This window comes from Oryx dammah, unplaced genomic scaffold, assembly GCF_014754425.2.
Source record: "Oryx dammah isolate SB20612 unplaced genomic scaffold, SCBI_Odam_1.1 HiC_scaffold_20, whole genome shotgun sequence".
Taxonomy (NCBI): Eukaryota; Metazoa; Chordata; class Mammalia; order Artiodactyla; family Bovidae; genus Oryx; species Oryx dammah.
In genome coordinates this window covers 50,943,493-50,956,528 of record NW_024070204.1, presented here as the reverse complement: position 1 = coordinate 50,956,528, position 13,036 = coordinate 50,943,493, and the positions used below count along the sequence as shown (strand labels likewise).

The following is a 13,036-nucleotide window of genomic DNA, read 5'->3' as shown; positions in this document are numbered from 1 at the left end:
TCTGGTTGTGGCATGTCGTCTCTCTAGTTGCGGCATGCAGGTTTAGTTGCCCTGTGGCATGTGTGATCTTAGTTCGCTGACCAGGGATTGAACCCATGTCCCTTGCATTGGTAGGTGGATTCTTAACCACTGCACCACCAGGGAAATCCTACCCTCAGAGTTTTAAATAAAAGAAGTTATCAGGATAAATGTTACATTCCTCATTTTATGTAGGTTGTCACGTAATCCTCTTCAGAGGCTGTAACTCCTTCCCCTCTCCACCATGTTCTTTCCTCTTCTTCCCTTTTTACATCTCATGCTGAGGGCAGTATGAGGTTCTGTGTTGACATACTGTTTCTTTTTTTCTTTTAATATGTTTTAACCATTGACTTTTTTTTCTCACTGGTGACATTTTGCAAAATAAGTCATCAATGGATTTGGAAAGAACGCACAGAAGAGACTGTTCAGTGTGGGACACACAGTTGCACTGCAAACCCCTGTAGGGAATATTAGTAGCGTTTGGGTGAGGCTTTTGGCAAAGAGATTGTTTTACAGAAATTCTGTTCTTTCTGTGCTCTTAGTCACTCAGTCGTGACTGACTCTTTGTGACCCCCATGGACTGGGACCTGCCAGGCTTCTGTGTCCATGGGGATTCTCCGTCCATGGGGATTCTCCAGCCTAACCCAGGAATTGAACCAGGGTCTCCTGCATTGCAGGTAGTTTCTTTACCAGCTGAGCTACCAGGGAAGCCCATTCTTTCTATACTTGAAGTTAATTGGTAAATAATTTAAATGTACCATTATATAATTCCCTCCCACCACAGTAGATTAATGTTATAAAAGTCACTTTTGTATGTGAAAAAATAAAATAAAAAGCTCGTATTTTTTCCTATCTGTTAAGAATCTGTCTTTGCTTTTTACTGTGAGTTGTGGAAAACAGCCTTCTCCTGCCCCATAGCAGTCTAGCTCCTGTAGCGTCTGTTCCTCCACCATTCATTCCCAATTCTTTGGTGCAGCCAGATTTAAAGGGGAAGTTTAAATAGAGATTCAGATCTTTTGGCTTATTTATATATTTGTATATTTTTAATAGCCTCTGGACTACCCTATAACAAAATGCACTTTGGTGACTCACTCGTGTAGGAGAATTGGGAAAGTCATAGGTTTCCAAAAATGGATGGATAGTCAGTGCATTTCACGTCTTAGCTACCTGTTGAGAACCTATAATAGGGTGCTTTCAGGAGTCAATGAAACATTACTATATATCAACACATGAGTTTACATTGTCTCCTAGGTTAGGGTTGATTGTGTCCTTTCTGTTAGAATAGGAAGGTCATATAGTAAAATGTACACTGGCAATTTTTTGTTATCCTGGACTGATTCATCATTATTTTGCTTCTTAGGTATATCTTGATATTTTTAACAAATACATATAAACTCTTAACTCTTAATGTCTTAACTCTTGCCATTAAGAAAGGTAGGCTGTTTTCTTTAAATTAATAACACCAATATTCAGACTTAAGTGTTTTATTTGCATTCTATTATACTTAATATTGTATCTTCCCATATTATAACATTAGAATTAAGAATTGAGAAAAATTAAAACAACTGATAATAAAGTCACTGTCTTCCAAGTATTCTGTTAAATTTTTCAGGAAAAATGAGGACCAACTCTATTATTCTTTATTATGGACCCTCTTGGCAGATGGGCCTAGGCTGGCAGCAGGGTACCCGTGGAGTCTGCCGTTTAAGCTGGCAAAGCCTCAGTCCACAGATGAATCTCATGCCCTTTAAAGTTTGAGACAACTGAGAATAAATAATGGAGACACGTAGGGGTAATTATACACGCAGGACAGTGGCCAAGGGTGTCTGTTTAAGGTCGTTTTACTGATGACCTGCCTGAGGTAGGATTATAGACTGCGCTTCTGGAGGCAGTTTGTTAGTCAGTGATGTTGTGCACGTCTCCTTTCTGTGGGGTCTCAGCCACACAGGGCAGTCAGCAGTTCCCAGGCCAGCTTTGGATTGCTGATATTTTCTTGAGGATGGGGTGAGATAGGGCTGTGTAATGCCTGAGAGAATGAATCAGTAGTCTGGTAGATGAAAGTTGCCCCAGGGCATTATGAGAATTATTGCCTTAGTTAGCTTTTAATTGGGCTTCCCTGGTGGCTCAGATGGTGAAGAATCTGCCTGCAATACAGGAGACTCGGGTTCTTTCGATCCCTGGTCGGGAAGATCAAGCCAGAAAGCATTTTATTTCAGAACTCAGAAGAGGCTTAGTAGCCTCTAACACAAGTTAAGTTTTAGTTTTCACAACATGCTTTAAAAGGAGTCCCACTAATACCTGCAAACTTGTAATAAACAGCTGTATGAAATACTCTATCAGAATTATGTGATTATTTTTAGTTTACAGTAAACTCTTTTTATAGACATTAAATTTAAATTTGTGTTTTCTCTTTCTTTTGTGGATGGGTTGAGTGGCTTAAACTAGCAAACTCTCAGCCCCTGGCCTGGAGCTGGGGCTGGCATCTTGTCCAAAGCTAAAGGTTGAACCTGTGTTTCTTGTAATAAAGACTTCTAATCATCAGATCAGACCTCCCATAGATGGGAGGTCACCTGTCCAATTTTAAGGAGACTGCATGGCTCACCAGGGCGGAAGGGCACTCGGGCTCACCTGGCTGATTCCCAGGCCAAATACCCCTCTGCTTCTCAGTTGTGGTGATAGTTTTCATTAACCATTCCAGTTGTGTTAGTTTTAGGCACCAAGTGATTTGATATTAATGACATATACACTCCTTGTAAACATGCTGAAGGTTGTGAAAACAGAGCGATCATTTCTACCTGGCAGAGGTTTTAAGCTTTTATAAATGATTTAGAGGAGTGAGAGATTCTGAATAGGATGTAAGGAAGTTGAAATTCCAGGTAAGAAGCTGCATAAATCTTTTTCAAGGACAATACTATGTAAATAAATGTATAAAATGTAATTAGCATCATAATGTGTTGAATAGAGCGCATTCAGTTCAGTTCAGTTCCGTCGCTCAGTTGTGTCCGATTCTTTGCGACCCCATGAACTGCAGCATGCCAGGCCTCCCTGTCCATCACCAACTCCCAGAGTTCACTCAGACTCACATCCATCAAGTCAGTGATGCCATTCAGCCATCTCATCCTGTGTCGTCCCCTTCTCCTCCTGCCCCCAATCCCTCCCAGCATCAGAGTCTTTTCCAATGAGTCAACTCTTCACATGAGGTGGCCAAAGTATTAGAGTTTCAGCTTTAGCATCATTCCTTCCAAAGAAATCCCAGGGCTGATCTCCTTCAGAATGGACTGGTTGGATCTCCTTGCAGTACAAGGGACTCTCAAGAGTCTTCTCCCACAGTCCAACTCTCACATCCATACATGACTACTGGAAAAACCATAGCCTTGACTAGACGGACCTTAGTCGGCAAAGTAATGTCTCTGCTTTTCAATATGCTATCTAGGTTGGTCTTAACTTTTCTTCCAAGGAGTAAGCGTCTTTTAATTTCATGGCTGCAGTCACCATCTGCAGTGATTTTGGAGCTCCAAAAAATAAAGTCTGACACTGTTTCCACTGTTTTTCCATCTATTTGCCATGAAGTGATGGGACCAGATGCCATGATCTTCATTTTCTGAATGTTGAGCTTTAAGCCAGCTTTTTCACTCTCCTCTTTCACTTTCATCAAGAGGCTTTTTAGTTCCTCTTCACTTTCTGCCATAAGGGTGGTGTCATCTGCATATCTGAGGTTATTGATATTTTTCCCAGCACATTAGAGAATATTTATCTTTAAAAAGATAAATATTTTAAAGCATTATTTTCTGAAACAATAAAGCAGTGTCAGAATATATATAGCATTAAATTTTACTTGGAAAATGAGTAAAATTTGTTTCTAGCAAATCTGTCTAGGTGTGGGGGAGAAAGATTTCTTCACACATATGAACACATTAGTCATCTATTCAAATCATATGGCTTTTGAGGTTCAAGAGCAGGGACATTTCACTCTATGAAGGTAGAGCTAGACCTGGTGATAGTACACACTCTACTTCACTGATCTCATTGATAAAAAAAAGCTTTCCATCACTATATTTGTAGCTTATATATAGACTGTTATTTTTCTGTATAAATGTAAAATCATAGGATCTCAGTCAAAGTGTGTCTTGAATCTCACGTCTCCTTCCTAGCTTCTTTAAAATAGTCACTGAGCAGTATTGAGTATTTCTTCCTTAGAAAATAATATATATTCTCCACACAAGTCAGAAGAAAGATCCAACACATGTTTTAGTTTTTACAGTGACTTAAGTGGAAACAAGATAAAGCACCATTTTTTTTTAACGACTACTTTAATAGATCTGAATCTGCTATTTATAGGAACTAGGAAAGAGGTGGGATTTCTCATTGCAAAAAAAAAAAAAACAGGTCCAGGACAGTCTTGGGGAAGCAGCCGAATCTTCACTTTGAAGTTATGTAGACAGCTCAAAAGCCGGCTCCGTGTGAAACTCTCGGTGTGCATACATGTTTATAGTGACTGCCAAGACCTTTGGACAAGGAAATGGAAAAATGAACAAAGCTATCCTATGACCAAAACAAGTACAAGCATGAACAGACCCTGATATTGTTCGTATGTTCCAAGCCGGTCTTGTACCCTCTTGGAGTACAAATTACCCTAAGGCACATGATCTTTACATAAAAGATTGGATAGATAGTCCACTTTTATCAGGAATACAACATCTGGATGTGTTGCAGGTGTTAGGAATGATGCTTTCTACTGCTGAGCTTATGGAGCTGCATCTAGCAGATCGGAGAGGAGGTTCAGGATAACCTCACCTAACTCTTCTTTCCCTTTAGAACAGAGAAGCAAAGCCTCAGTGTGAACTGACTCGTCACGTGCCAATAGCGTTAAGTCTACTCTCAAGATTCTAGGGCTCTTCCATGGCTACACTAACTCATAGACTCTCTTCTAGGTGTTGTCATGTCATGGGAATGCAAGTAGAAACATTTAGGAGAAATTGCTTCCTAAAACCCCAGATATCTGAGAATATGAAAAATAAGATGAACTTAGCGTAAATGGCTTTGCTGACCTTCTACCTCTTGTCTTTCTTTCAAGACTCTGAACTTGCCTTGATGTACAATGATTCTTCTGTCCTGGAGAACCATCATTTGGCCGTGGGCTTTAAGTTGCTTCAGGAAGAAAACTGTGACATTTTCCAGAATTTGACCAAAAAGCAAAGACAGTCATTAAGGAAGATGGTCATTGACATTGTGAGTAACTGATAAAAAGCAAAAAAGAGAACTGTGATCTATGATGTTTTTTTAAAAAAAGAAAGAGATGACAATCAAATAAAAGTTTCTTGTACATTTCAAGATATTGCTGCCCTTTCTGTCCCAGAGGCTGGCCTTGCTGCTGGCAGTGATGCTCTGCTGCTAACAGTCTGGAGTTAAGAATAATGAAAAACCTCTTGTCAGCAGAAGTGCCATGCAGAAACATCCATGACATTCGTCTTTTCTCTATGCATTTTTCATGAGACACAGGGAAATCTCTGGTTATCAGAAACTATCTGTTCAGCTTTGTACATACAGAGAAATGGAGACATTACATGTCTTAGATAAACAGAAAATTAATCAGAATATTGTTCATATTCTGTAAGCAACCTGTGAATCACTCCATTGTAGTCCAGTAACCACCTTCTAGTCCAAGAAATAAAAAAACTTGAAAATGTGATGATGTCTTATCCAGAGAAATAGCCCTTTTTATCACCATGAGAGTGGCTGCTAGTGATTAATGTTTCTGTATATTGTGCACGTTTATCTGAGCTTCCAGGAAACTTGACAGCAAAGAGTAGATTCTGGCCCAAGAAGTAGTGAAGGATTCCTGCACAGGGCTATTAGATGACAGAATTGTTCTCCATTTCTTCTCATGTTCTCCATGATATTTTCATGTGCAAATTATGACTTTTTTCCTCTGGGCATGTTTTACTTATTAAAACACTGTTTGTCTTTTAAGGTACTTGCCACAGACATGTCAAAGCACATGAATCTACTGGCCGATTTGAAAACTATGGTTGAAACTAAGAAAGTGACGAGTTCTGGAGTTCTTCTTCTTGATAATTATTCTGACAGGATCCAGGTAAAGCATTTGACTTTGTTCTGTGTCTGTGTGTACACACTCGTGTCTGTGTGTCTAGCTTAGATAGGATTTATGTCTCCTTTCTCCCAGCTTATAATTTTGGTAGTTATAAGCAGGACTTTTATCCAGATTCTTCATCTTGAGAATTAACCAGACAAAATCCTATTGGCCTTTGCAAGTGGAAGTGCATTAGAAAAAAATAATATCCCACAAAACCAACCACTTAAGCAGCTCCGAATTTAATGAACTGAGCATGTAAACAGGTTTTCTCATGATACCTAGATGCAGTAGAAGTGGCATACTTTGGGACTATTAATACAAGTGTGAACCACACACAGACACATCATGGTCGAGCCGTCTGGAACGACTCTTACACAACACGTATTTTTAAGTGTCACAGTCACCTGATGTGAATTTCTAGTTTAAAAAAAAGGAGCGGGTGCTAAACGGAGCATGCACTGGTTTGTTTTAGGTCCTTCAGAACATGGTGCATTGTGCCGACCTGAGCAACCCAACCAAGCCTCTCCAGCTGTACCGCCAGTGGACGGACCGCATCATGGAGGAGTTCTTCCGCCAAGGGGACCGAGAGAGGGAGCGGGGCATGGAGATAAGCCCCATGTGTGACAAGCACAACGCATCTGTGGAAAAATCACAGGTGATGCCTTAAGCTTTCAGAGAGAACACAGCTACACAGAACGTTTGCTTACTTTGTTTGCACCTTGTTCAGTCTTTTATTGGGTGATCTTAATTACTGTCTTTCTGACAACCTCAATTCCCACTTCGTGTTTGCAAGCCTCAAAATTCTTTGATTCTTAGGATGTATATCTGTATGGTCATATATCTATTCATAGAACAGTATATTTATTCATCGTAACTCGATTCATATAGTATATTCATATGTGTAGAATTATTTCAACTATCTCTTCTCATAAGTGAATAAAGTTCTTTGAATCCATATGGAATGCATGGCATTATTTCAGTTTATTTGGATCCACCTATAAATGGACTATTCTAAAATCAAGTCCAAGCCTCAAGCCAAGCAAGGTAAAGAAGCAGAGGTTTTTTACATCACAAACCTGCTCTTAGACTCAGAATTCTAAAAGCTATTAATTGTTTTCTGCAGCTCGTAACAACATTGTCATACAGTCTGCTACCTAAAATAGTGACTGTTTTACCAGACTAAGGTTAATAGTCTTCAGTTCAGTATTATATTTGTAAAGCATATTACATTTATATATTTTACGTAAATTCTATATATCATATATACAAATTTAATTCAGTATATAAATTGAATACATTTGGGTCTCTGTAACCTTTTCTGTTGTTTCTTAGTCCTGTACTCACACTGGATATACTTTTTTTAACCAGGTGGGCTTCATAGACTATATCGTTCATCCTCTGTGGGAGACGTGGGCAGACCTGGTCCATCCTGACGCCCAGGACATTTTGGACACTTTGGAGGACAATCGCGAGTGGTACCAGAGCACAATTCCTCAGAGCCCCTCCCCGGCGCCCGATGACCAGGAGGAGGGCAGGCAGGGTCAGACAGAGAAGTTCCAGTTTGAACTGACTTTGGAGGAAGACGGCGAGTCCGACACCGAGAAGGACAGTGGGAGTCAAGTCGAGGAAGACACTAGCTGCAGCGACTGCCAGACGCTGTGCACTCAGGACTCGGAGGCCACCGAGACCCCCCTGGATGAGCAGGTGGAAGAGGAGGCCGCGGCGGGCGGGGAGGGGGCCCAGCCCGAGGCCTGCGTCGCCGGGGAGCCCTCCCCGGGCACGTAACAGGGCCCAGACGCCCATGCCTTTCGTGTGTGTCTTTTGTTTTTTCAAGTAGAAACGTTGTTTCAAAGTGCATGTCACATGCCACAACCACGGTCACACCTCACTGTCATCTGCCAGGATGTTTGTGGAACAAAACTGACCTTGACGACTCAGTCTGGCGCTCAGGAATATTGTCACCAGTTTTTTCACCTCCATGTCATCAGAATGAGAGGGACATCTTCATGGACAGCATTGTCACAGGTCTGCGGCTCCATCAAGCTAAAGAAGCCGAGAAAAATCAATGCTTAAGTGTTTTTTAGGGAGTGTGGCTCATTGGGCAGCCCCAAAGTTAAGATGATTTGGGGTTCTTTATTTTTTCTTTTTGTTTGCAATATTTTCAGCAGAAAGAAGGCATTATTACGTGGATGCAGTGAACAGATGGGTGAAGCAACGAATGGGTCAGGAACAGGACACAGTGTCAAGCTGTTACCAGGAAAAAGATGAGCCACAGAAATTGCATAATTTTCTAATTTCAAGTCTTCCTGATACCTGACTGAATAGTGTGGTTCGGTGAGCTGCACTGACCTCTACATTTTGTATGATATGTAAAACAGATTTTTTGTAGAGCTTACTTTTATTATTAAATGTATTGAGGTATTATATTTAAAAAACTATGTTCAGAACTTCATCTGCCACTGGTTATTTTTTTCTAAGGAGTAACTTGCAAGTTTTCAGTACAAATCTGTGCTACACTGGATAAACCTAATTTACAAATTTTACTTGCACCTTAGACTTCATAGCAATTAACTGATTTGTAGTGACCCATTGTTTTATATACCAATGACTTCCATATTTTAAAAACAAAAATTGACTTTATGTTGCAGGAAACCCTTTGTGTAGGTCTTCATTTACTGGCTTTTCATTTTGGTCTATTCAGACACGCAGAGTTGCTCCCCACTGACATTTCTCTTCACTGTGTGCAAAGTGAACACATGTTCCATAATACTCTGATGTGTGTTCTGTCTAATGTATCTCAAGCCTCATGGACACTCAGTCACCAGTTGGTATTATCTGAAGCAAGTGAGAGATATATAAATACCCAGTAGCTAAAATGGTCAGTCTTTTTTAGATATTTTCCTACTCAGTGTCTTCTGATAACTTTTTGCTGTGGTGGTAGACCCTCATTTCACAAATGCATGTCTTTGTAATAACCCACACATTTCACGCTCATTTTTATTGTTTTCACAGTCAGTTATAGTAAGAAAACCTTTTCCCCCTTGTGCTGCTTCATTATTCAGTGTGTGTTTGAACCTCTGTCCACATTTACTACGTGGGGTCTTATCAAATATATCACCACCATTCTGATGGATGTAAAGAACAGGTAGTCAAGTTAGAGTTAGCCTTCTTTTCTGCCATGAGGTCGTATTTAATGACTAGCTTTTACTTTTGATTTACAAAGAAAAGTTAATGGCTAGCTAATTTTTAACAATATTAGTAGAATATATTAATGAACACCAATACAATGAATGCTCTTTTGTTTCACCATGGGATTAAGAACTGTATGAAGAATATTCCTGAGAAGTGATTTTAAGTGTAGCAGTGACTCTTCCTTAAAGGACAGCCACATAACACATAGTAGCATTTCTTGCTTTATCAGTTATCACTGATCCAGAAGTACATCTGGTGGAGGAGAACTTTAAATATGCTGATAGAAAGAAGTTGGGAAAAAAAAAAAAAAAGAAGTTGATGGTGCCCCTAGCACCAGAGATTTGGTGATATGATGCCGTTTTAAATTACTCAGTTGGGTAAGAAGATTCTGACTAAATCAAACATTAGAGATCACTCTTGGCTGAATTTAGTATCAAGAATTGTATTGCAATTTTAGAGATTGATTCCCAGTATTTACCTTTAATTGGCATCTTGGGGCATTTATTTAGTCTAGACTTTCTTCCCATTTCAGCTCTTAAAAAATGTTTACCTTCTCTGTGAAGAATTTGGAGCCCAAATAATCATTTTTCACAGTGATATCCAAGAACTCAAGTAGAGGCTAAAGGAATATCTGATCAAACAGAAAATAGAACAGTAAATGAAACTGTAATCCTGAAAAATGTTTATACTGGGGATGTCTCAAGGAGACTTCTGGGGACTAATCACTAAAGCATCAGCCAGGGAAATGACCCAAGCTGAAGATACTCACTATTTTAATCCCCTGAGAGCCACTGATGGTTAGAAACATGGATAGAAAAATTAGGTAGCTGTGAATTTCAACATAGAGCACAAGATAGGAATTGACCAATTAATTATCAGATTTTCACCTTCTTTCCCCTGTAAAATTCAGACAGTAGTATTTCAAATAAAGTCTTATGTTTGGCAAGTGGTTTCACAAGAACAATTGGAAACTTGTTTCCATTTTAATTTTGTCCCTGATGGAGGTCTAGAAGAAAAGACAAAGAATCTAAGGATTATTCCTTTCTCCCAAATACTCTCAATCCCTCCCTTTGCTCATGCTTGGTACTTCCCCCAAAGAGTGCCTAGAACTTAAGAATGAAAAAAAAATTAAAACAGCAATATGTCACAAATCCGGACCTGAAAAGGTATATAACAGCACTAAAAAAGGGAGACTTCTTTTTTTCTTCAATTTGTTGGTTTTAATGGTCACATGTGTGAAGATACCCACTGATGGACAATCAAATTGTAGGAAAAAAGTAATATCCAAAAGACAGGGACTAGTGCACTGTGCAATCTGCTTTTCCTCTCCCTTCTCTTTCTGCTCTCGCCAAAGTGTGCTTCAGAATTATATACTTCTTTATTAAAAAGAATACCCTTTTATAAGTGGCTTTACATTTCCTAAAATGTTGTAAGAAAATACAGTATCTGGGTACTGTATGGGGAAGAAAATGTCCAAGTTTGCATAAAACCAGTACATTTCAGCTTGCAAGTTACTAAACATAATAATGCTGTTTTAATTTTCTTTTCTTTTATGTCACTTAAAATTCACAAGAAAATAATGTAGATAGAACAAATTGTAGACAAGGGGAAAAAAACTTGAATGAAGTGGATTTTACCGAAAGCTTTATGATACTTTTTGAATGCATTATTTATTTTTTTGTGCCATGCATTTTTTTCTCACCAAATGACCTTACCTGTAATACAGTCTTGTTTGTCTGTTTACAACCATGTATTTATTGTAATGTACATACTGTAATGTTAATTGTAAATTATCAGTTCTTATTAAAACATCATCCCGAATTGGGATGGTGTTGATATATTTGGAAACTCTTGGTGAGAGAATGAATGGTGTGTATACATACTCCTTGTACATTTTCTTTTCTTCTATAAAATAGTCTTGTCACCTTAGAGCTTGTTTATGGAAGATTCAAGAAAACTATAAAATACATAAAGGTATATAAAATATAAAAAAATATAGCTGCAGGTCTTTGGTCCCAGGGCTGTGCCTTAACTTTAACCAATATTTTCTTGTTTTGCTGCATTTGAAAGTAAGGTAATGGTGGGGTTAGGGCTGGGCATTTTACATCTGAGCTTTGAATCAATTGGTTTCTGGCAGCAGCTGGATTGTACAGAACCACAGTCAACCTCTAGAGCATTCTGAGTCTCTTTTGAGAGACAACCCCTTAAATCCTTTCTGCCATGAAGCACCATAGCATATATGATGGTGTTTTTTCCTATAAGATACTAACTGAGCTGCTTCGGTTAGTTACATTTGATTTTTTTTTTTTAATTTTCAAACACTACTGGGGAAATATATTCTTGTCCAATAATTATTAAAAGTCTTTTTGACTTCTTGAGCACATGGACAAATGAACTTGATTTGAAGCTAGAGCCATAGGTCATGCATGTAGTTACTTTATTATTTGGCTTCCTGCCATGTTAGGAAAAAGATTCCATGTTAGGAAAATATGAAAAAGGTCATTTTTTTTTAAAACCATGGAATTTTTCTTCAACTAAGATGAATCAAATTTCGTTATGTATATAAATTCATGCATTAAACACAAAGTTTTATATGATGCCAATTCACATAGCATAATGGAGTCACCATTCTCTTGAATGTGTGTTTCTGCAAAACTTAACTTGCTTTAGAATTTTTAAATTTAAACTTGCATAGAGGCCAGCTCCTGAAAGCTATGAAAAATTCCCAGTGGCTGATGTGGAAACCTTTTTCTACTGCTGCCCAGCCCTCAGGATGTGCAACTTAGTGAAAGGAGAGAATCTTTTTCTAGGAAAAATGAGCCTCCTTTTATTTTATTTCATTTTCTTTTTTGACACAAACTGTAGATTTTAGCAGCCCTGGCCCAAAGGAATTTGATTACTTTTGTTTTAAACAGTACAATGGGGACACTATAATTACAAAAAAGAAAAAAAATCCTTACTGATTTTATTTGTTTTAAATTTGATTTCTTTGGATATGTTTTCAGAGTGGTCAATTGTGTGTGAGCATTACAAATGATGATTCTTTTAGTGGTTTCTTAGCCTCTCTTACAGCCCATGGGGATAGTACTGTACATCAATACCTTCATATGAAATTTTTATATGCAATGGAAATAAAAGCATGGGTTGATTCTGCCTATTTATGACTCAATCATTTACAAATAAGAATATTCATTTTAACTCGTATTTCAGTCAGCACATGTTTCCAAGAGCCATGAGGATTGTTAAGGTGAAATAAAGGATAGTGACATCATACATTACTACATATTTGTAGTCCAATAAAGCCAAATTATGTAGATTAATCTTGCTATAGAGTAAAAAGGCAAAATTATGTAGATGGCCTATAAGACTAAGCACTAAAAGGCTTGGGAAGGGAACGTCTCTGATTGAGTGTTCTGGCATACTGAAAGTTATTCAGATACTCAACAGTTATTTGCTGGGTCTCTACTCTGCAAACTCTAAGACTGTAAGGATTCATCAATGAACAGACATAATTCAGCTTTTGTGAGTTTAAGGTCCACAGGGGACAAAGGCATTGAACAGTTCCCTACACAGCATCGAAAGTGTTCTTAGTACAGCAAAGAAGCTGAGGTGCTGTGATTGAGCAAGAACCTGAGCTTGGTCTCTTCCAGAGGGCCAGGGCCAGAGAAACCTTCGCTGGAAGTGATTTGGGGCTGAGCTCTGAAGGAGCTCAAAAGGTAACTTGGCAAAAAG

The 13,036-nt window shown here is 38.6% G+C and overlaps 1 protein-coding gene across 3 annotated transcripts in view; it reads left to right on the top strand.

Moving 5' to 3' along the window:
- PDE4D (phosphodiesterase 4D) overlaps window positions 1-12,461 on the top strand; it is a 377,805-nt gene extending 365,344 nt beyond the window's left edge. For all 3 annotated transcript variants that reach the window (XM_040262566.1, XM_040262568.1, XM_040262567.1), the window contains 4 exons: window positions 5,093-5,247; window positions 5,990-6,112; window positions 6,585-6,767; window positions 7,481-12,461. In XM_040262566.1, the coding sequence (XP_040118500.1) occupies window positions 5,093-5,247; window positions 5,990-6,112; window positions 6,585-6,767; window positions 7,481-7,897 (878 nt within the window). In that variant the 3' untranslated portion in view covers window positions 7,898-12,461. The remainder of the gene's footprint in view (window positions 1-5,092; window positions 5,248-5,989; window positions 6,113-6,584; window positions 6,768-7,480) is intronic.
- Window positions 12,462-13,036: the final 575 nt, after the last annotated feature.